Genomic DNA, 23112 nt, shown 5'->3' on the forward strand with positions numbered 1-23112 from the left:
TTGTTTTGGGTTTTTTTTCGACAGCATTGTACTCAGATGTGTGTTCTTTCCATCTTTACACATACACAGAGAACATAGCAGGTATTTCACGTTTTTTATTAGCACTAGTTCGGAAATCACGAGTGCATTTCCTTAATTACCAAAAACCATTCTCTTCCATTGAATTGATCTGTTATGTCTTCCTTCTCAGCAGAATTCTACCTGTATTGCTGGCTTTCAGATTCAGGGTCCTTAAGTAGATTCATGTAGAAAGAGGATTGTTTTGATTGAAATTTGGTAATATCCAAGTGATTATATATATAAAGTCAGTAGGAAAGGGCCTTTCTGCACTCCTAGAGTGTAGCATATGAAACTTGGACCTCATCCATGCAAGAGGTGTATTACACAAAGGTCCAGAACATGCACAGATGGGCTTCTAAACCTGTAGGAACAGCCTGCTGATTACTAAGCCAATAGAAGAGATTTTAGGCTTCAGCGGGATCCTAAACCTAAGGGTTTAGTTGAAGAAATGGGAAGAATACAGTGAATCATGATCAGCTGAAAGCACCACCAGGCTGTGACACAGCGATGCCTCAGACCTTTCCCAGATAGTCACTGGCCAAGTTAAATGTGTGCCAGTAGCCAGAGGAGACAGGCATGCAAGAGGTGCCAAGGATATATACAAACCCCAGACCACCTGAGTCAGGAGGTTCTTTGTCACATGCAGGGACTGTTACCACAGGCCTTTTCTGATAACCCCTTGCAGTCACCACCCCATCCCTTGCAGTTCCTTTCATGAACATCATCAGGGTGTCTTAGACTGCCTAACTGTTAGGGTTTGTTCAGCTTCTCTATATGAAGGAGGGAAATCAGTAAAATATTTACAAAAGACAGAAAACAGAGAGCAACTGTAATAGACTAGTAAGTTTTTGCTAAATAGGAAAACACTGTCCCTTAAGTCACATAAAAGTCTTGGTGGCTTCCATGGCACTGTAAACTTGAACTAGTATCCCTTTTCAGTAATACAGCCTGAGTGGCAATATTTCAGACTAATCCATCATATTTCAAGCTAATCCACTTGCCTCATCACTATCTAGGCCTGCTAGACCTTGACCACCTCTATCAGATTTTCCAGAATATCCTTCTCCTGTAAAGTATATATGATATTACGACCCAAAGAGTTGTTGCAGTGAGGTTTTGAGCCAGATGCTCTGCATGAGATTGACTGTCTTGCATCTTCCACTTAAAAGGGAAGTAGTTTGCAAACACTTGGTGTCCAATGTAGACCAGGATTGAGTTCATTCCTGAAAGGAAGCACAGGTTATTCCATATGAAAGAGCGGGTATGGGCTTGCTTCAGAGCAAACAGGCAGAGGTGTGCCAGGCTTACAAATGAGAGTGGCACTAAGACAACAACAACTAATGTCATTTGCCCCAAAGATGCTACACACTGCTTTCAAATACAGTCTGAGGGGGTCTCTCCCCCAAAACATTTATAAAAAGAAATACAAATAATCTCTGTGCTAAACTGAAAATGCAACCAAACCACTGTGCTGCAATTATATTAATAGGAGAATAATAACAGTTACTGTTTTCAGGGTGGATGAGTGCCAACCAATCTGGTCAGATCTGCCTTTACACACAAATGCTGAATGCCCTTCAAAACTCTGGGGTTTCTGGTAGGAGATATGATATCCTGCTGTCACCCTGCCTATTTTCCTGACCAGACACCAGGGACCAAAACTACTGAAAGATCCTCTCTGCTGTGGCTTTGCATTCCTTACTCATGTTCATTGTGTGCCCAGTGTGGTTAAAACCACAGTGGGATACTTTGCGAAACACACTTATCTAAAGCACAGAGATACAACCTACACAGCTGCCATGGGGATTTAATCTTCATATCTTCAGAAGTGGTATTACTCTGTTGACAGGCCTTTGAGTTTCTCATGTGGTTACACAAGTCTCAGCAGTCCCTTCCAAAACCAACTTTGAACAGCTGTGGTATTTTGCTTGGTACTAGGCAGCCGTTCACTGGGACCTTTACTCGATACCAAACTCAGAACAGTCATTAGGCAACAGCAGCTTTCAGCCCTCATTGAAAGAACTGATTCTCCCTCTCTCCTATACATCTGGTCTCAAGTGTCCCAGTTCTATGCAAAGGTTCGGCTCAACTTAATCTTCTGGAATCCTTCAGGTTACCTCAGTCTAAATCCCTGTTTTTTACAAAGGAAGTGCAGGAAACAAAAGGATAGTATCAGTGCAGAAAGATAATAAAGAGTATGTCTCCTTATGTGATTTTACTGACCTGGGTATAAAAATGGAGCACCTGACCACCATTTCTTGACATCCACAAGGTAATATATCAGCAATAAGAGGATGAAGGCAAAGCAGCTCATGGTTGTCACATATGATATTGACCTACAAACATTTTCAGTAGAAAAGAGTAATATTTAGAGAACTATGTGATACAGATCTCAATGTACAAAAGGTAAAACATTCTCTGAGCTAAAATAGTACTTTAACAAAATGATATAAAATGTTCCATTTCTTCGCTTACCATAAGTTCTTGTTTATGGGAATAAATCCTTCTTCCTTAGAACATTTTGTCAAGATAGCAGAAATAATTCCCTGAAATAGAAAGCCTGTAAAGTTTATATAATCACTGCAACATGTTTCAGAAATATTTGCATTGCATTAAAATACATGTTTTGTAAAGAGCTATGTAACTTATCAGACTTACCATTACTACGCCCCATATGATGAACCGACTCATAATTTGTTTGGGCTGGTCTTTGTAGAACAAAGTAATTTTTCCTGCCTTATAAAAAAAATACAAAAAGATAACTAATGCCCATTAATGTAACTAAATTTCAAGAGCCCGATATATTTTCCACCAGCTACCTGTGCTAAGACAGAGACCGCAAATGGGACTTCTATCAGCCAAGTGGCTGAATGGCTCAAAATGAAGACTCTTTGTAAAGAATGGACACACAAGGGGAAAAGATGTAAATGCAACCCAACCAGTAGTAGAGGTGCATCTTTTCTCCCTTCCTTACCATGTTAACTGAGGAAGGGAACAAGCATCTTTATTAGGTCAACACAATGTAAGTTGAGCTCCCTCAGTAAGGACTGCAGGAAGGAACACCTTGAGCCAGCCCCAAGAGCTTCTCCACAGAGTCCCTGACCTGCCCAGAGCACGTGCTTCTTTTCATACACCACTAAGCAATGTGTCCTGATAATTCACTCCTTAGTGTCACACTTCTATTCCAAGCTCTGCCTCACAGATATTCCCACTCAATTTTTGCCCAGTGCTCCATGTGGTAACACTCCTTTCCCAGCACAAGAGTTCTAGTTTGGTTTACGGCTGCTGCACCATCAGAAAAGCCAGGAGTGCATCAAAACTGCATCAAAAAGTGCCATATTTTAAACAGCTGTGAGTTGTGAGCTTTTGGTGTTGGTAACACCAATGTGAACCCCTGCATCTCTCTTGTCAGGGAAGGTGAGCATACAGCACCTGTGCAAGATGGCTATCACTGCATGCCAAGCAGAAAATCAGCAAGGGAGAACAAGTACACCTGCAACTTTTGAAACCTTTACAATGAAGCTGTGGAGTTTGTGTGTCTCAGCCTTATTTTCCAACGTACAGATCCAGCCTACTCCCAGCATAAGCCCAACCTTAAAACATCCGGTGGGTATTTGGAAGCTTCTTGTGTCCATCCCTTACAAAAACTGAGAAAAAGTCTGTGTATCTAATGCAAGCTACTGCCATGTTCGCTTCCACTTCTCTGGCACTCACCTCAGGCTAAGTCATTGCAAAAGCATTGCTCTGAAAAAAGGGTTTTGTAAGAACTAGTCTCAGCCTTAAGTAAAGAAACCCAATTGCCTCCCCACTTCCAAGTTCCCTTCAAATCTTCCCATTATAGCATGCAGCCAGAAAGAAAAAGAGGTACCTGCAGTCCCAAAAATGCCATAACAATGCTATTTATGGTCCCCAGGATCCCTTCAGGATCATACGGCATTGTTGATTGGTAAGTCACCTTAGAGAGAAAACAGCTGTTACAGAGCACCCAAGCAACCAAACTCCTTTCTTTTAAATCCCCTTGTGTATTATCATTCCCAAGTCACTGCCGACATACTGCAAACCAAAAACTACTTACACCTGAAGAGGGATGTTGATACATATGCTTTTCTCCAAGAAGCAAACGGTCAATGTAACCAGCTGCTCCTCCAGTGCAGTTGGGATACTTTCCAAAGTCCCCAATGCCCCCAGGACCAAGATAGCCCCTAGGACAGAGGCAGAGACGTTGTAGCACAAAGTGTTGTTACAGTCCAGCTGCACAGCCACTGGCCCACTGACCCAGCACACCAAATGCTCAATGTTTTCCCAGGCTAGAGGCACACATTGATGGCATTGCAGTGATCATATATCGCTGTACACAGACCTTGGGAGATTTTAATCCTCTTCTTTAAATAGAAAGGAAGAATGACATCACCTGTATAACACCTGGTACTTTAGTACCAAAGTAAAGAAAGCTTTTTCACATGATGGATGCTTTTAACCTAGCTGGCCGGAAAGCTCTTCCCTTCATTCCTTCCCTATGGCTAATAAAATGTATCTTCTACTCAGTAGAAGAGAACCAACCTGATACCCCACATTAAGTTGTCCAAGTGTAGTCTTACCTGGGACAATCTGGCACTGGTAACAAGAAGGTCAGGCAGAGCCAAATTGTTTCTAACACCAGAATGAAAATCCACTGTGGCCAGTAAGGGAGAACATCCTGCAGAGCAGGGAATTGTCCTTCCTGCATGAGATGGAGGGAAGGGGCATTAGCTGGCAAGTAAAAACCATACCCTTGAGGATAGTCTGTAATTCCTGGCAGGCAGTCTTGTACCCTAGATACAAGAGGGAGATGTCATTACAAAACTGAGTTCTACCAGGAGACCTTTCATTTTCACAAGCAATTTTCAGACACTTAAGTTACTTGGGCCAGGGGGGAGAAACAAACCAAAACAAAAGCCCTTAATGCTTTTTAACTTAGAAAATGTCAAAAGGAATTTTGAATAATTTTTGAGTAGAACAAAAGCCTTTTGGGAAAACAAACTCTAGAAAGGCCAAAAACCCAGTATTACTTTCCCCTACTGTGAAAAAAACTTGCCAAAATGACCTGGACAAAACGCAGACTACAGGATTCGGCCATAGAGATGCTTGTCCCTGGGCTTCCTTGGCAGTGGAAAAGTCATCAAAAGTGTCTTGGAATGCCTGTTTTTAAGCACTATCTGAATGGACTGGTGAAATCCTCAAATACAGTAACGCTAGGGAGAGCAGACAGGGACACTGAAGGGTGCACATACCCAACATTGACCCCTGCCAGGTCACATTGCACTACACATCAAATAAGATGTTACATGTTTTCTTATAATTTCTCGTGTGTTCTTTTTGCCCAAACAAGAGCAAAGGCTCCAAAAACCCTGCTCCGGTATCAGTTCAGTTGTCATCTCCCCACATAACTCACCCATGTCCCACTATCAGCTCTTGTAAACAGGAGTTCAAGGGCAGCAACCACAAGGTAAGTGAATCCCAGCCTCTGGAGCACCCCTGGAATACGCAGATTATCCCAGGACACTGGAAAACATTCAAGCAATGTGACAGAGGAGCAGATACAGGCTCTGTTGTAAATACAAAAGTGACACTTCTTCAGGGAGAGCTGAGATCCACTACACCTGCGGGATATGAGGGACACCTTCACTCTGCCATCTCAATTTTCTGGACATCATATTTCCAGGAAAGTCAAGAGACTAAGACAATCAACTAAGACAATCAACAGTAGTTGGCACAGTAGTCTAACAGAGAGAATTGCATCAGTGCAGAACTGAACAGCACTCCACAAGATACCATCAAACTGTTGATGCAGTTTTTGCAACAGCCCGGCCAAGGAGGCAGGAACAAGTTACAGAAATGCAAGGAAGAGAGCAAGTTCCACTCACAAGGTCCAAGGCAGTAATTGGGATTCACAACTATGATTCCCAGCAGGATTAGAACAAAACTCCTCCAGAGAATTTTTCTAAGCACCTTCCACTTGGAACTTCCCCATCTCAGCATGGAGCCCAGTGCCAATGCTATTGATGTTCCCATGATGAACACAAACCTGGAGAACAGAGCAGATGGGAAATGGAGCTGACAGATAACATGTATGAGTAACAGCAATCACTAAAGCTGACAGAGTGGCCTGCATTGGCCCAACAGAGATGCACGCATTGAGTCAAACTTGGCAATTTTATTTCCTCTGACTGCTAGGAATTTCCAGGCTACTGAGCTTACACTGTGCACTACCTTTCTCAGTGGTCAGTTGAGGTAGGGTTGTAATTGCAGTCTGCTCTTTTCATATGCTGCCAAAAAATTCCATTACCCAAAATCAAATTAGCATCTTCAGAGCAGTCAAACATTGGCTTCAAATCTATGATTCAAATTCAGAACTGACCCACTCCTCCCCTCTAGATTAGGTTCATAGTCCAAGTCCAGCTCCCTACGCCAACAGAAACCACAGCTAGTGTAGAGAGGCATGTTAGGGGCAGGTGGGATAACTGCTTCCCCATAAGACCATTCTCTGGTTATAGAAATATTAGCTTAATCCAAAATTTACTTGGCTCTTTTATCTATGGATACACACCAGTCCAGCTTTGAATCTTGCCAGACTGGCAGCTTTTAACACAGTGGCATGGCATTGAGCTTTTCAGGGATACTGCACTTCCACTGGCAAGGTAGCCCTGGGCCTTGTGTGGGGGAAGAAGGAGGATGTGGAGCACCAAAACCACTTAGCTCTTCTACTGGTTCATAAGGGTTATGTTGTTATTTGTGGGGGCAGATTCCTATTTGTTTAACACAAATTCATCCCTCCAAATACATTTCCACATGGAGGTAAGGTGCACACAAAGTTCCACTTGCAATGTTTAATATAAAGAATCACTTCATACAAAAACTATTCTTCAGGAAAACTTACCATGGAAACACCAGATCTGCCACTGTTAATCCTACAGAGAAATATGAAGGAGCACATTATTTACCTTGAACCCTCCTCAAATTTAACAATATTACTGTTAATTTTCTAGCGGAATTACACGCCGCTAGCAATTATTCATGTCCCAAAATCTAAAACATGTTATAAACAAAACCTACAAGGAGCTAATCATTTTTCTTCACTGCATTTGCCATTCTTCCAGAATAGGGTCAGAATTGATTGCTGTGCCTTGGGAAAATTTCAGGGATGGGATCCTTGCTATTCTCCACTAAGGCATTACAATGCTTGACTTCATCTCTATCAGCTTACTAATGAAGGCATTATGTTTTTACAGCACTGAGCAACATCAGCTTGACTATGGTCATTAAGCAACATAGAAAAGTGAAAGATATGACCCTATATCAAAAATGAAACGGTTACACACAGACTGTGATGTGAAACCATCCTGTCACTGCATGACGATAACAATAACAGGCAGATTCCCTGCTGAAGCAAACCAGCACAGCATCCCAGCCTTCAGCTGCAACTGCTCGCTGCAGCAGCTCTAACACTAATAATTTCTAGACACTGCTGCAGTTAAAACCCAGAGTAACTGTCTCAATTGTACTTTACCATTCCAACTCTCATGTTTGAAGAACCAGTATTTTCCTCCTCCATAGTTAACAAACACCATAATTACAAGAGAGAGCCTAAAAAGACAACAAAACCACAAAGTACCTCATGTTGATGAAATGCATATTTATGCACACAAAGTTAATGATGATTACTCCCACCAATGCATTTCTAACTCTGATATTTGATATTTTTTTTATTTTTAATGCAAGATTTCCATGGTTTCCAGCTTTACCAGCCAGTTAGCCATGTTTCAAAAATCATGGGTGGTGATGAACACTGAACACGTTGTTCTTTTGCACCCTCTGCCACAACTGATGCTTCCTTCAATTAGATCAATTACAAAGTATTTTGGAATATCTGAGAATTAAAATCTTGATCAACTTCCACAGACCACCCTGAATTGTCCATCTGCTATATACTGCCATGCACTGTCAAACCGTCACTGGGAAAAATCTCATTCCACTTGGAAAAGCTGCTTTTGAGCAAGCTCTTATGCTCACCCTCGGAAGGTGTCAAGGGAACGCAGCCGCTGCCGAGAGCCTGTGCTCCACGATTGCGGGGTAGGATCACAGTTAATGGAGTCTGTTGTGTTCGGGGATCCGAGCTCCTTTGGGAACCAGACACATGAAGAATAAGTCAGCTGGTGCAGCTAGGGAACAAAGGATAGAAAACTGCAAACTTTCACATACACTCTGTCTTTATTCTCCCTGTCTTCCTTTTGTCTGCTTCTAACCTCTTCCTGGCTTCATCCCATTGCAATAATGTTTGAAGATGCTCCAGACTCTACCTTTGACCACTTAGAAACAACAATGCAGTGAAATGAGCCTGTGCTTGAGAGCTGGGTCCCCTCCGAATCAGCCAGAGACTTGCCAACACTTTGAGCACTGCTTTACAAGAGAGCTGAGCAGATCCAGTTGCCAACTCTCAAACAGGACCCGCCTCAACCCATCAGCACTTGTCTGACACCGTGGAGATGCTGTTTCGAGAGCTAAACCAGTGGAAAATTAATCTTTTTAAGCACAGGAGTGGCTTCTTTGCAACTGAGTTCCCTAAACCACTCTGATCAGACCCAGTAACAGCATAAAGAAGGAGACATCACTCTATCACAGTGATAGAGATGAGCTACAAGAACTGCTGTAGAGCTCTGCTTTGGAAGCAGTCTTCTTAGTCTTAGTCTTTTGATTCTAGACAGGTTTATTGTAAGATATGAAGTCCAGACTGTGATGAACTGTCTTCATTCTAGTACAAAATAAGGATCACGCAGAAATGCCAGTTCTAGGAGTGCCAGAGAAATTCTGACTTCATTTTTTTGCTACAACTCCTGCTGTGCTGGAGGCAGCCATGAAGGCTGTGATTTCCCTTACACTGACTATGTCAGAAGGGGGCAGTATTTTCACCAGCACATTTGTTTCAAGGGAACTAAAGAGGGCACAAAGCTGTATATTCAAAACTTGCAAGAGCTTTACAGGGAATCCACTACACTTACATGGATTTTAGCATGGATTCCAGTCTAGCACTCTCCATTGACGTAAAATTGCCTATCTGACATTAATACAAGATTTGCTAAGGGGAACATACACAAGGGGAAGATGATTAGTAATAAACAAGATGTCCACATAGTGTGTTTCTCAGAGATGAAAACACTACAGAATGTAAACTAAATAGAAATGTGGTCACTCACGGAGTTAATCATACGATCAGTTGCTCTGGGATTAAGTTTCTTGAAAACCCAGTTTCTCACTGGATCAATTCTGAAAATGAGTAACAGTTTAAAACACAAAACAAAGCCAAGAGTACTTTATAGTTAATTTCACTTTAATAGAAGATATTTAGCAGCATAAAACAGAAATTTGGACAGTTCCTACTTGTTTTTACAGCTCTCATAGGTAATACTGAGATTCAGCCAACACCTAGGATCTCAGTTAAGTCCAGCTGTGGAAATACACTGGCACACCCTCGTGTTTGGGGGTTTTATTCTCAGGTTGCTTATAGGCAAGGATGAGTTACACCATTCAGTAAAGGGTAGAAGGTTGCATTTGTTACATGCACTTTGGTCCCACTGCCTTGGATTACTGATCCAGAGCTAGACAAGGAACAAGGGACATGAGGGTGCAGCAGGGCATGTGTGCGCTTACAGTGAACATCAGCTGTTCTTGCACACAAACTACCAAGGCTGCAAGATATCCCTCAAGTGAAATTGCACCACTCTGCATTTCTTGCCACATGTACCACAACGTGTACAGGGCACCTGCTAACAGGATCTGATCTCCGAGCAGGGCTACAAGTGGGACTCCAAAGCATTACCACACTGAGATGTGTAGTCTTAAACTGGCATGTGCAAGGAGGAAGTTCACTTACTTCATTAGAAGGCGCCCAGCAATCAGGATAGCAAGGATCCCCATGTAAACCAGGAAAGCAAAAAGAATAGCTGCATGAAAAAAGAACACAACTCTATAAATGATCTAACAAAACCATTGGCCTGGGCTTGGCCAAGCGTAACAAAAACATGACACAAAGCCCAACTCACCGATCATCTTGCACTTTCTCCATGCAATATACATCCCAGAGGAAAATAAAAACCCACAGCAAAACCCCCAAACTACCCAACACAAAAGCAGGCTAGTTTCAAAGTGCAGCTCAGTGACTCCACATCTCGGCATAAAAAGAGCAAAATAAAACTACATTGCATCGCAAAACACTAGTGAGAGAAGAGCTGATATGCTGTGATATATTCTGAAGAAGAAAGTAGAGATTTAAAAACAGCCTCAATACGAAGAAGATGGGGGAAGGGCAATACACCTAGTTAGCAAACATGGAGAACTTTTCTTTAGTTAGGAAACTGGAAGGACTGAAGAATAATGCAATGTAAAGGAAAAGAATGGAACAGATAGACGAGAGTTTGAAACAGTCCTGGATAAGAGATTAACAAAAATGAAAAAATGTCAGGTTTTAAATAAAAAGTACAACAACAAACAAAAATCCAAACACTGTGTGAATTGTTTTCTATTTTGTGAGAGAAAATAGAGGGAAGAAGAGGGAGGATTCTGTGTATATACATAAACATGCAGGGAACTAATATTTCCCTCCAGACACGTACCCACTGATTTTTCTGTACTAATTCCTGCTGCAAAAATGTTGTGGGCAGGCAGTGTATCATGTTAAGAGGCCTGATCCTGGTCAGGGCCTCAAGACAGGCGTATAAAACATAAGGAGGGAAGGATGTTGAGAAAGAAGAGAAGCAAGCCTGTGGCAGCTCTTCAGCACAGCATGAGTGGCTGCACCAGCTTCTTAGGAAGCTGGTTCTGCTGGGAGACATGCGAGTTGAAAAATGAAAGGGAAAACAGAGCTCTACATACGAAGGTAGCTGTTGACAGGGCCTTCATTGATGATTAGGTCACAAGAAACAGTTTGGGTGCTTGTACTTAGGGTCTTTACCACAAGGGAATAATTGCCAAACTCTCCAAAGTGATATTGAATCCTGCAAATGATAAAGGAAACAAAACTTGGTGAGCCACCCCCAGTACATTCAGTTACACCACAGCACTTAGTGGGGCTGTAAGCCTGAATGCTTTAGGAAAGGCAAGTCAAAAACTTGGACCAACACTGTGATCTAGCTCTTCCAAGCGTTCCCCTCCCCTGGCCCAACACCAATTCTTTATCACACATGCACTGCCATCATCTGTCTTCTTGAACTAGAGACTCCCTCCAAGAGAAACCAGGTGCTTGCACATGCTGCCTCAATGAACACCGTTTTGGTTCCTGCTTGCACTTAGATCCTTTCAGCACAATTCCAAAGTACATTACTGTTACAGCAGTGGGGTGAAGACTGAGCTCTAAGTGTAAACAGTTGGGAAAAAGGAGGCGATGAACAGGCAATGAAGAGGTGCATGGCTCCAAGGGAAAAAAAAAATAAAACCACCAACAAACCAACACAAACATAGGATAGAGCTATCCATATATTTATTCCCTGGGGGCTGGGCCACCTACTTGCAGAGATCTCTGTCACCCACAGAGCTGTTGAGAAGCAGGGTGAGTGGATGCTGGGTATCAACCATCACCGACGCCGTGCCTGGTTTTCTCAGGCTCTCGTTGCTTGGTGGGACAAACGCCAGGAGCTGATACAAGCACTGCGGAAGAAGAGGGTGAATGGAGCTCATTAGTGCCAAAGGAGAGTGAAAGGGGGTTCTGCCTTGCATGGTGGCAAAGACAAGGAAAAATGCCACGGGGCTGGAGCATCGCCTGCTGCGGGAGTTCCCTGCGTGGTGTTCTAAGGTAAAATCGAAGCGAAGCGACCTGACGAAGCCACGGGGAGAGCCGGAGAAGCCGCGGGCCGGGCTGTCAGAAGCGGAGGCCGGGGGGTGACCCCCGCCCGACACAGCCCCTCACCTGGTGGCAGGAGCCGGAGCGGGCGACGAGGTTCAGGCCCGGGGCGGGCAGCTCGTTGCGGATGAGCAGCAGCGCCTGGTCCATCCGCCCCGACCGCCGCCGTCCCGCAGCCGCCCCGCCGCGGAGCCCGGACGTGCCCTGTCCGTCAGGCTGCGACAGGCCGGGCGCCATCAGCAGCGCGCCCAGCGCCGCTGCCACCGCGACCGCCAGCCCCGCTGCCGCCATCGCGCCGCGCTCCGCCCCAGGGCGGGGCCGCCGCCGCCACCGCCTCGCGCGGCCGCATTTCCCGGTGTTTTCCGGGGTCAGGCGTGCCTGCCTCCGCCGCCCGGAGCTTGGGCCAGCCTGCGCGGAAACACTGGAGAATACGCGGCACGGCGAGCGTCGAGCTTGCAGCCGTCTTCAACACGTCCCGCCGCCAGCGTGGCCTCTCGTCGTAGGCTGCCGGCTCCGGACCGCGGTGCCTGCGGGACGGCTGGGCAGCCGGCGCTGAAAAAGCCGTATAGGCATATAGCCCGTTCATCCCCGGGCTGGAAAGAGGGTCCTGCTTAGCCTCCGTCTTTCACGGAGGATGCGGAAGGCACGGCCATGGAAAAGAAACCGCATTTTGTTAGGAGGGAGTTTCTTCCCAGAGAGGTGCCATCCGTCTCACTGGCGTTACTGCTTGCCGCCGTCCTGCTCCTTAATGCCCTTCTCTACCTGTACCTCAACAAGTTTTACATCTCTCTGGGACGTGTCGAAACGGACCATGGCATCTGCCCTTTTGGGTATTTCAAATTCGGAGCGGTGAAGAATTGTTCCCCGTGGCTTTCCTGCGAGGCCATAAATACAGAAGTCAGGAAACTCAAGTGTGTTGGCGAAGGTGCTGTAAAAAAGGTGAGTTTGGATTTCCTTTCTTCTCTTCTCTAGAAAAGGAGCTCTCACAATCTGCTGGCTAGTTAATGCCAGCACTGCTGTTATGACTATCCTCTCAGCAGCTAATTACTGTAGGCATCCAGGACCATATGGCTACTGATAAGGTGAACACAGTAGGTATGAGAGCATGACCTGGGCCACTTCTTTGACACCAAATGACATCCAGCTACACAAGCAAAATCACAGATTGGTACAATAATGGCAGAGTATGACTGGCTATTCGGGTGATATAAAATAACTTAATTCATATACATTGTCAATTCCAAAGAAAACTTAGGAAATTGTGATGTAACTGGCATCAGAAAGGGCTTGCTGTGACAGGTACGTGGCTCTACCTAAAGCTAACTCTGCCTGGTGACTGTAATTTGCCATTGTGACTAACCAGTCACAGGAAGAGGTCGGCAGCAACTGGGAGCAGTTCACAGAAGGATATCCACATGTCTTATGTGTTTCTTGTGTTTCTCAGGTCTTCCTTTCTGAGTGGAAGGAAAAGAAAGTGGTTCTTTCACAGCTCACCAACTCAGAGCTGAAGGAGGACTTTCTCCATGGATTGAAGATGCTGAAAGCCCTTCAGAGCAAGCATGTTGTCCGGCTGCTTGGCTACTGTGAGCAGCAGTTCACAATCCTCACCGAGTACCATCCTCTTGGTTCACTGAGAGGCCTGAATGAAACTCTCCACATTCCTAAATACAAGGGCATGAACACCTGGCATCGCAGACTAATGCTTGCTATAGACTACGTGAGTGTCATTCGGTACCTGCACAGCAGCCCCCTGGGCACCTTAGTGATGTGCGACTCGAATGACCTGGACAAGGTTCTCTCCCAATATCTCCTAACAAGTGACTTTCATGTTCTGGTGAATGATTTGGACGCTTTGCCTCTTGTGAACAGGAGTGCTGGCAGGCTGGTGAAATGTGGTCACAGGGAGCTCCGGGGTGAGTTTGTAGCTCCTGAGCAGCGTTGGCCCTATGGAGAAGATGTGCCATTTGAAGATGACCTCATGCCTCCTTATGATGAGAAAACAGACATCTGGAAAATCCCAGATGTCTCCAATTTTTTCTTGGGCCATGTTGAAGGAAGTGACATTGTACGACTGCATCTGTTTGATATCCATGCAGCGTGTAAGAAGAAGGACCCGGCAGAACGGCCCTCTGCCCAAGAGGTCCTAGACACCTACAGGAAAGTTTTAACTCTGCTTATTCGGGAGGCAGCTATGCCTGGTACTAGAGAAATGTTATAGTGACTCACAAGGCAAACAACATACTGATGTTTTAAGTTGATGTCCTTCCTATTTATGCAGCTTGCCTGATGGGCAAAACCTCTGTCCTCAAAACAGAAGAAAAGAACAACTGAACTTGTACGTCTTGATTAAAAAATAAATAAATTTAAAAATCCCCCAATTCAAAAGCTGTCAGGCTCTCCATTGGCATGTTTAATCTACCATTGGAAGAGGAGGAGGGAAAGAAATGAAGTTGTGTGAGTGCAGGGGAAATTTTTTCCTTAAGAAATGATAAATTTTCTTTTGCAACATTTACACAAAAAAAAATCTTAAAAATTAAGAAAAACAGCTCAAAAATATTAGTCTACCGTAACTTGTTAGTAGAGGACTGGAGAGCAGAGACCATGGCACCATGGCATGCCCCCCACAAGCTTTGTGTTGATTGCTGTGGCTTTGGCCTATGTTGTATTCACAAAACTCTCATCTACTTTCCCACGTAGTAAAAGCAGTGGTCACTTAGAAAGGAGTACCCCATGTCACTTCAGATTTTGGTGAGCCACAGTGGCAGTCTCTCCCTGCTGGCTGGGGCAGAGGCTGTTTTTGGAGCCATAAGGGCGATTGCTCTATGGGCGCTGTATCCCACACCAGCAAGTGTGTGGCCACTTTTGGAAGCAAGAAGATGATGAAGATTCTGAAGAGTCTGCTTACAGACACAGGTTCTTGGTTTTTCAAGCCTTTGTCCGGCGGTATTTTCAGATGGGCTCTTTAGAGATGAAGCTGTCGAATGCAAGTCTTTTGCTCCTCTGTAATCCACAGAAATTCTGAACACTTTGGAAGTGTGTCTTTTTGTTTCATTCGCTTATCCTTCCTTAGTGTCATCATGATTTGATGGAAAGGAGGATAACAAGGAACTGAAAGAGAATGTAACTTCCACAGCAATGAACATTAAACACAAGCTTTGGAAAAGAAAATTCTTGTATTCAGAGCATACAACTCTATTGGGTCTGAATTCAAAGTCCACCAAACATAGAGAAAAGCTGCTAAAAAGTTGCCTTGTTTGGTGTGTTAGGAAAAAGCTTGAGATAACCTACATGTATGTAACAGCCTGGTACCAAGAGCTGGAGAGGAAGAACAATGATGCCTTAATCCAGCAATAGGCTCTGCTTGGTAGGACTGGGATCCAGGATATAGTTCTCTTGCGGAAAAAAACAGGAATAATATGAATGAGAAACATGGACTCCACTCTTGTCCACCTGAGAACTTTCTGTGCTGGAACGAAATCTTTGAAAGGCCTAAGAGACAACTTCCATGTTTTGACCTGAGAGGTAATTTGTAAGCAGAGATGTACACTGTCCTTTTTGCTCCTTTTTGAAGACTTCGGTTCTGTTCTTTTCTGTGCTGCTATTCCTCTTCACATAAACCAGCCATGTTCTGACTACACTGAGATCATGCAGTCATTTCATAAGTATAATGTTCAAATCCTTATCAGAATTTGATTAGAAATGGGAAAAAAAAATCTGCAAATTAATAAATTCAGTCCTGATATCAAACAACGCCACCAGGTACCCTTTAAAAGCTGCTGATTGTGCCTTTCCCTCTGACTAGTTTTCTTAAGTTTGACTTTTTCCATTTTTCACGTATCCATTCCTTCTTTGCAGTTTTCCTGCTCAGGTTGTCAGGAGACAAACCTCAGAAATCAAGGTTTCCAAAAGAGAGCAGTGATTGTGGATACTTTGGGTTTGCTTTGGACTTTGACTTGAAACACCTAAAAGAAGCATGTTGTGAATGCATCATCCAGCCCATGAACTCTTGACTTGTTATTATTAGGGTTAGATTTCTACAGTTCCAGCATGAATACAAGATGTGCAACAGTTGGAAAAGTTTCCTGTTACAGCTCATTGAAGCCAAGGATAAGGTGTTAAAGGGCCAAGAGTCAAATCTTTTTCATGTTTCTCCCACAATAACTTGTTAACTTTTGTTAGCCATCATGTACACTTGAAAGGGAAATCTTCACCTCATGCCTGTAAATAACTATCCTATGAGGGGTTTTTATGAGTGTAGCAAGGACAGACAAGAACTTGACAAACATCTTGTGCTGGTCTTTCTTGGTTAAGACAAGCTTCTGCTGAGATTCTTGCCCTGTTGTGTACTGTTGCACCTTGCAAACAGTAATTAATTTCACAGAGTGAAAAAAATGTGGAAAAATTCTGGTTTGGAATAATTATCTTGCCATGGAGATGATTATCTGTTCCTGGATGAAATAGTTAAAACTTTTTTAAGAAAAGGTGTCTCCCTGAACATTCACCCTGAACAGTGTCTTCTTTATGAATCTTTCCTATTCCCTCTTCTTCAGCCTGTGTGTTGTCCAGCGTTGTATTTCAGCAGGAATAAATCAGATTTGTTCTGAATATAGCATTATGGAGCTGCAGTTTCTTTTCTGGGATGTTGTTTCTGTCTGTGAGGAAACGCTAGATGGCAGCATGAAGGTCAGTTTAGCTTTATTAGCAGCTGCCTCTGAAGCCCAGACATAGCCAGAATCTGGCCTTGCAGCCAGTATTTTCCTAGTGAACTTCCATAAATCCCTTAAAAATCTCATTGTGCTTGCTTTAGTGAGTCTGAAGGAACAAGACAGATAGATATAGGGGCTGACCTATTAACCACACATGCCCCACATTGTTCATGGTCTTTGTGTACTTTACTGTCCATTTCTATCTCAACCTGGTGAGACCAAAACCAAGTTTGCATGTCACCTCTTTCCCGTCTTTCAGTAAAATCAGATGTTGGTATCCTATGCATCTTTCTATTTTTCCCTGCTAGCTCCTTCTGCTATTTTCAAGATTGCATGAATCCAGTCCTTCCCACATTTTCACCTTCTTTTTCCTTAAAGGGAAGAGGCAAGATATCACAGAGAGGGAAAAAAGAGGCAGGGCAACCCTACATGCAGTAGTCTCCCCTCTTTCCACTCTTTTCTGGGCATTTCAGTCTTTTACCACTGATCAGTCTTTGATAAACATTCAGGGACTTTGCTGCCTCTTGTCTGTCTAGTGGAAAACATCAAAAGAGGAAGGGCAGGAAGAGGCCTGTTCACAGCTGGAAGGCTGCAAGTCCCTCTCTGCTCACCCACTACCCAGCCAGCTCTAAACCAATGGACACGACCTCCCGTGCTAAGACCACTGCCACAGTTATGCCTAACCTCAACAACAGCTGCTGGTTCTTATCTCAAGCTCGGATCAAGTGTCCCACATTCCCTGTTCTTTCTCACAAAAGATGCTTCTCTGGGGATGGTCACTGCCATATTTCTTACTGTATTATTGTTCTTCCATCCCAAAAGTCCTGTCAAAGAAACTGCACAAAGATGCAGGTCACACAAGGAGGACAGCTACTGATACTTATCTCCTTCAGAAAACTTCAGAGGCGGTTCCCTAAACCACCCTAGGTAGTCATTTCGAGGCAGATATGATCCCAGTCATTCAAGGGCTTTTGTTTGCTGTTGGAGGTTGGTTTTTCCTTTCCTCTTTGCCTGTGGAATTTTTTGCCATTGACATGCAAAGAAACACTGATGGGTAGGTCCTTGAGACTGGGGGTGGGGGTTGTTTGGGAGTTCCTCTCGGGTTGGGGGGGGGCGGGGAGGGGGACATCGCGAAATTAGAAGCAGGTATAAGGAGAGTCGGGGGTAGTTGCTCTTTCTTGCTCACTCTTGGCTTTGGAAGAGGAAGGTCACTGTTACCACCACCATGCCAATGCTGGGAGCTGCCTCTTCCTCTGCTGGTGAACCCTGTACCCTGCCCTGCCAGGACGCCCTGCCATTTCAGCTTGCTCTTTCTGAGTGTCCTGCTGGAGCACCGGCACCGACACTGCCCCAGGGTGGGTGAAGCAAAGTCTCTCTTTTCCATCCCTTCCTGTCTCGGACACAGCCGCCATTACCGCGTGCTCCCCAAGCCCGCACCACAGCGCCCCCTGCAGCCACGGGGGGATCATCTCACCTGCCCTGCCCACTGGGAGCCACCAGCGCTCCCTGCCGGCGGTGACGGGAACTGCACCAGAGGGGAAAGTGCCCGCGGCCCAGAGGACTGGAACTGGGTCCCTGGTTCTGTTTGTTATTAATTCCATAGCTGTTGTTGTTTTGTTTGCCTTGTTATGTATATTAGTAAAGAACTGTTATTCCTATCCCCATATCTTTGCTTGAGAGCCCCTTAATTTCAAAATTATACTAATTCAGAGGGAGAGGATTTACTTTCTCCATTTCAAGGGAGGGGCCTGGCTTTTCCCTAGTTTTTCAAACTAGTACAGCTGTCATCATCAAGATGAAGGCCTGGGTCTGGCCCCTTTCCAAGGGACAGGGAACCCTTTTGCTGAGGTTAGTGTAACCACCTTACCCTTCCCTTTTGAGCAATGCCTCCTCTGTCATCCCTGAAGCAGTCCCACAGCATATTTCACCCACCTCCACCCACCCATCTGCTAGACAGAGAACCAAAGCAGAAGCCATCTCCCAGACTCAAGAAATAGCACCTGGTTCTCAGAGTGAACTCTGCTGGGACACCTATGCTGGCAGTGGAGGAGACCAAGATGCTTAGGGCACACTAGCTGAGCCTACTGACAGCCTGGCTGCGGGTGTCAGCTGTGTCAGGGCCCACTACTGCTATGGTGGTGCTATCCTTGGCCCAGTGCTGTAGCCAAAACAAATTCCCAGCAGATTTCCCACTAAAGTTTAGGCCTTACCAGGTAGATTTGTACTGCAGGTTACAGAATGGGAACTGCCTGTCTTGGAGCAGAGTCCCAGATTCAGTTCAAACCTACAGCTCCTTTCATTTTCTCCTTGGAGCCATCCAAAGAATAGCACTATCAAGGTTATGCTGTTTTCCTTTCCAGACTGCCTGCTGGCTGCACACTTGTGGGGGAGGGTCAAGTCTGGTGGAGCATTTCCCATTTTGCTCTATGAATTTCAGACTACATCCTGAAAGCACTCCTATAACACTAAATCCTGTAGGGGAGAGCAGCCTATATGGCAAGTCATCTGTATGTTTGACATCATCAGATGTAAAAAGTAGCACATTAGTATCTACACCAGCTGTTGTGTAGGTCTGAGTAAATGTAGAGGAATTGAAATATATGAAATGTATTTAATAGAGTGGTAACTTTTAAATGTATCTGAAGTTTAGAATGCCACACAAAGTTTTTGAAATTCCGTCACAAGCTCTAAAATAATATTTTCCTTTGGTGCCACCTAAACAAAACATCAGATCATTATCTTTGTGAACAGAGGCAGTGTTGTTTGCCAAATATAATTTGTGAGCTATTTGGCAGAACATGCAACTGTAAACCGATTCTATCATTATGACTGTAATGTCTTACCAACAGTCAAGAGACCCTGGGAACAAGAAAAAAGTGGTTCTCAAGTTCTTCCAGTGTGATATAATGTGTATATTTGTAGAGTCCAACCAAATAAATTATATGCTAGATGGTATTTTTAAAAAGGAAAAGGATTTTGTGGTTTTATTTTAATTGAGGCCCTGTATACTTGAGATGACCACATGATTTCCAATAATTGTCAGTCTCTGTTAAGAAGTCTATAATCCAGTATTTATCAGGATTAAATGGTGAATATATTTACATTACAGTGATATTTATGTATCAGCAATTTTTGATTCTGTTTAGCTCCGGGTAACTCAAAATGCATTAAAAATTATATATTTATATATAGACACACACACACATACAGATTCTTTGGCCATAATTTTTAAAAGACCAAGATTACTGTTCCAGCATTCACATTTCGGATATTAAGTAACTGGATTTTCAAAACTGATAACATTCAGCAACTCTCAATCAAATTTCTAGTAGTTGCTGGATGCTAATGACTTTTGCAAAGTGAATCCTTTGCCTATAGAGCTGAAAGACCATTTTCAGCAATTCTCTTGATAAATCTATGAGACTGAAGTGAGTGCTTTTATCAAGTACACGCTGGATTTCTTTGTGGAATGAACAAAGTCTCCATATAAGTTGGGATTCAAAAGTGTTTTTCTCCCTAAGAGCTCATTCCTGGGATGGAGGGAGAGTGGGGTGTTGTGTCTTAGTCAAACTAAAACCCCCAGGCTTATTTGCCTGTAATGCTGAAAATCTAGCCACTAAGCTTGGGTCTCCATTAACTATGTTTAGCTTATGCCAGTGCCATATATTATTATTACATATTATTATTTTGGTGCCTACAGGCTTTGGTCATAGGCCAGGATCCTGTAGGTCAGATGCTATAAAGGCATAGCACAAAATGACAGTCCTTTCCCTACACTCAGCTTTTGTATAAGAAAGTATAAGAAAATATAAAACAACTTCTGTCCTCATGTGTGAACAGCATATACAAGTATTGGTTATCCCATCCTACCTCATCCAAGCCACAAATAAATATGCTACATAATCTACATGGACAGGTAACACAATTTCTCACACAACATTGCAACTGCAAGGCCTGACTATGTTCTGTCAGAATACAAGAGCAGCTTGCATTCCCACTTCTGAATGTGCTTTAGGAGCCTAAGACTTAAACAAAAGCCCAAGCTCTAAAAGGAAATAACAGTTTACCAGACAAGCTAACCTGTAGGTGTAAAAGTCAATCAACTTTGCTGCTTGAACCAGATTCCTCAAGGAAGTCATGCAGAAGGCCTGCACTCCCAGAACTCCTATTTCTTCAGTCAAGTAAGGGGAATATCACCCCTCTTCCTCAGGTTTGCAAGGCTGCCACGCTCAGGGCAGCACCAGCTGTTGTGCTTCTCAATCTAACCCTGTCCTATCCACTGATTCACATTTACTAAATTCAGGGGGTATGTGGAAGGGGAAAATCTGTCTCTGCCTGTCTTGTAGGTTGGGGGTGGGTGGATAATCAAAACCTTAAATCAAGGATTTCATTAAATCAAATGAATTGGGCAATGCTGAGTGAGGCAGTCTGTTTCTGTGTGCTGGAGGCTGCAGAGAAAATCCTAGGACCTGATGTCATGCTTTGTGGATGCAGGCCTTGGTTTCCTCTGCATGGGAGACTGCGTGCAGATTCCTGGGGCATCCCAGTCCCTTCCTGGCTTGTCCAGAGCAAGTTGCAGGGTTAATATAAAAAGTGCCTTTACAGTTTAAATACAGCTTCTCTCCTCCTCATACAAGGGAGCCTGATCTCAGCTGAGATCTAGAGACAGTAATGCAATATAAAGAGCAACAAAGTTACTTACATTTGTTCTTTCCACTTTTCTTCAAAGATGTGTAACGATTTCTTGTCAGGCTTTTTAGCAGAAAAGTTCAACATACTAAAAAAGCAAACAAAAAGCCTCAACTTCACAATAAACTGCTTAAAATTCCTCTGATACCATGCTTACTTAACTGTCTTTTGTTGTGTTTCATAAGTGATTTTTTTTTCATCTCTCTTAGTGGTTTCCATAGTTCTGTGCATGGGTGCCATTCCAATTTAATGACCTAGAATTATGTCTAATTGCTGTTCTATCCTCCTTTCCCACATCATGTGGGGCAAGGAACTTTTCTCATGACACCAGTCCCTTATGTTTTTGGTTTTTATATTATCATTTTCACTCATATTCTTTTATGTCTTGATCTAAGGCCTCTTAAAATGAATCTGTTCCATACCATGGAAAGAGAAAGACTTGGAACATATTGTAGTGAGAACACAGGTCCTCAAAGAATAGAGTTTCCTCAGGCTGATTAGACATCTGCAAAGCAAATGCCATGCAAATGAGGTGTCTAGACTCCTTGCACTCAGTAAGGGATCAGAGCATTTCCCAGGCACAGGAGGTGTGATTATGAATGTTTGACATAGATTAGATAAATTATGCCCTAAAAATACTTGGGTTTTCCCCCTTTATGGTCTTATAAAGGGTGAAGATGCATAACCATAACATAAGCACATACCCCAAATACATGCTAAGCAGAGGGACATGAACCATATTGTTGGAGTCAGTAAGTCACGAGTCTCTCTGATTTCTTCAGAGAGAAATCGGAGTGCAGGGATTGAATTAAAGTCTTTGAATGGAATGAGTAAGTGAATAGATGGAGTGAATAAGTAAGTAAATGGACTAAGTTTTAAGTGCTTTTAATGAGTAAAAGGTCTTAGATGCCTGAGAAGTAGTACATGTTCTAGTGAAGGTTGAAAAACATACTAATGTTTCCTTAGAGGCTCCAAGAACCTGGCTTCAGACATAATAGAGTTAAGAATATTGCTTACATTTTTCAGTTAGAACAAGATAGGCCATGTACGTAGTCTATATGTAGCCTGGCATGCTAAGAAACTAGAATTCTAATAGGTTAAGAAGTAGTGGTCCAAGTTTGTGTCTTAGCTAGTTGGAAAGTTTCTATAAAATAACATGCATCAGGGAGAGCTGGTGCTCTATGCTATGGCTTTATACCATTGCATTTTGCCATTGCATTTTGCCACTGCAGTTTTGCCATTGCTTTATGCCATTGCTTTTGAGACTGATGTGCTTCTGCAGTAAATAACTTTATAGCAACTATTAACTTGCTTGGCTTTTAAAAGAAGAACATAACCCGGCAGTGTGGGTGCCCAAGAGGCACCCGGAGGTTTGCCTAAACCTCACACCATATCACTGATGTCTAAACTGTAACAGCTCTAGTATCTGAAGGAAGCTAAGGTAAAAGGAAGTATCAGGGGCAGAGGTGGATAGAAAGAAGCAGAAGGCCCTAGTGAAAAGCATACCTAACCTCTCATGTAGCTCAAACATTCCAGAGCAGGCATCAGGGAAAGAGTTTGTGTGTGAGTGTTAGAGCAGCCTAGTTTACCTAGGTCTCATTAAGCAGTTCAGAAAACTTTTCAGGGTTCTGACCTTAAACATTTGCTCTACCAAAGCATAATCCTAGAACTGTGCTTTTGGGCATCAGGAGCATATGGACCATCAATTAAGCTATGTTATTCCAGCACCTGAATATCCAGCAACTCCCACTTTGGCAAAAAAAACAAAAACAAAAACAAAAAAACCCC

General features: G+C 43.6%; 2 protein-coding genes across 4 annotated transcripts; one reads left to right on the forward strand and one right to left on the reverse strand.

The window, feature by feature from the left end:
• Nucleotides 1-80: 80 nt before the first annotated feature.
• HGSNAT (heparan-alpha-glucosaminide N-acetyltransferase) lies at nucleotides 81-12236 on the reverse strand. 3 transcript variants are annotated; one of them, XR_015803280.1, is made up of 17 exons: nucleotides 11996-12228; nucleotides 11597-11736; nucleotides 10966-11087; nucleotides 9968-10037; nucleotides 9291-9360; nucleotides 8110-8258; nucleotides 7607-7683; nucleotides 6977-7007; nucleotides 5964-6124; nucleotides 5492-5601; nucleotides 4659-4780; nucleotides 4136-4262; nucleotides 3929-4015; nucleotides 2719-2796; nucleotides 2536-2620; nucleotides 2284-2396; nucleotides 81-1283 (listed from the first exon to the last, which is right to left on the reverse strand). XR_015803280.1 is itself a non-coding variant. In XM_014878336.2 (17 exons), the coding sequence occupies exons 1-17, from the start codon at nucleotides 12218-12220 to the stop codon at nucleotides 1102-1104; spliced, it is 1893 nt and encodes a 630-aa protein (XP_014733822.2). In that variant the 5' UTR covers nucleotides 12221-12236; the 3' UTR covers nucleotides 81-1101. The 3 variants fall into 3 exon arrangements, 2 of the variants coding, with proteins under 2 accessions (XP_014733822.2, XP_088019945.1); XM_014878336.2 differs by having other exon boundaries at nucleotides 2536-2606; nucleotides 8110-8216; nucleotides 11996-12236; XM_088163819.1 differs by having other exon boundaries at nucleotides 2536-2606.
• A 2-nt stretch (nucleotides 12237-12238) lies between these two features.
• On the forward strand, nucleotides 12239-14307 carry POMK (protein O-mannose kinase). Its single transcript, XM_014878337.2, has 2 exons — nucleotides 12239-12868; nucleotides 13374-14307. Exons 1-2 carry the CDS (start codon nucleotides 12581-12583, stop codon nucleotides 14145-14147), a joined length of 1062 nt encoding a protein of 353 aa, XP_014733823.2. The 5' UTR covers nucleotides 12239-12580; the 3' UTR covers nucleotides 14148-14307.
• The last annotated feature ends 8805 nt before the right edge of the window (nucleotides 14308-23112 follow it).

The sequence above is a fragment of the Sturnus vulgaris genome, chromosome 4 (assembly GCF_052056855.1).
Source record: "Sturnus vulgaris isolate bStuVul1 chromosome 4, bStuVul1.hap1, whole genome shotgun sequence".
NCBI classification, from domain to species: Eukaryota; Metazoa; Chordata; class Aves; order Passeriformes; family Sturnidae; genus Sturnus; species Sturnus vulgaris.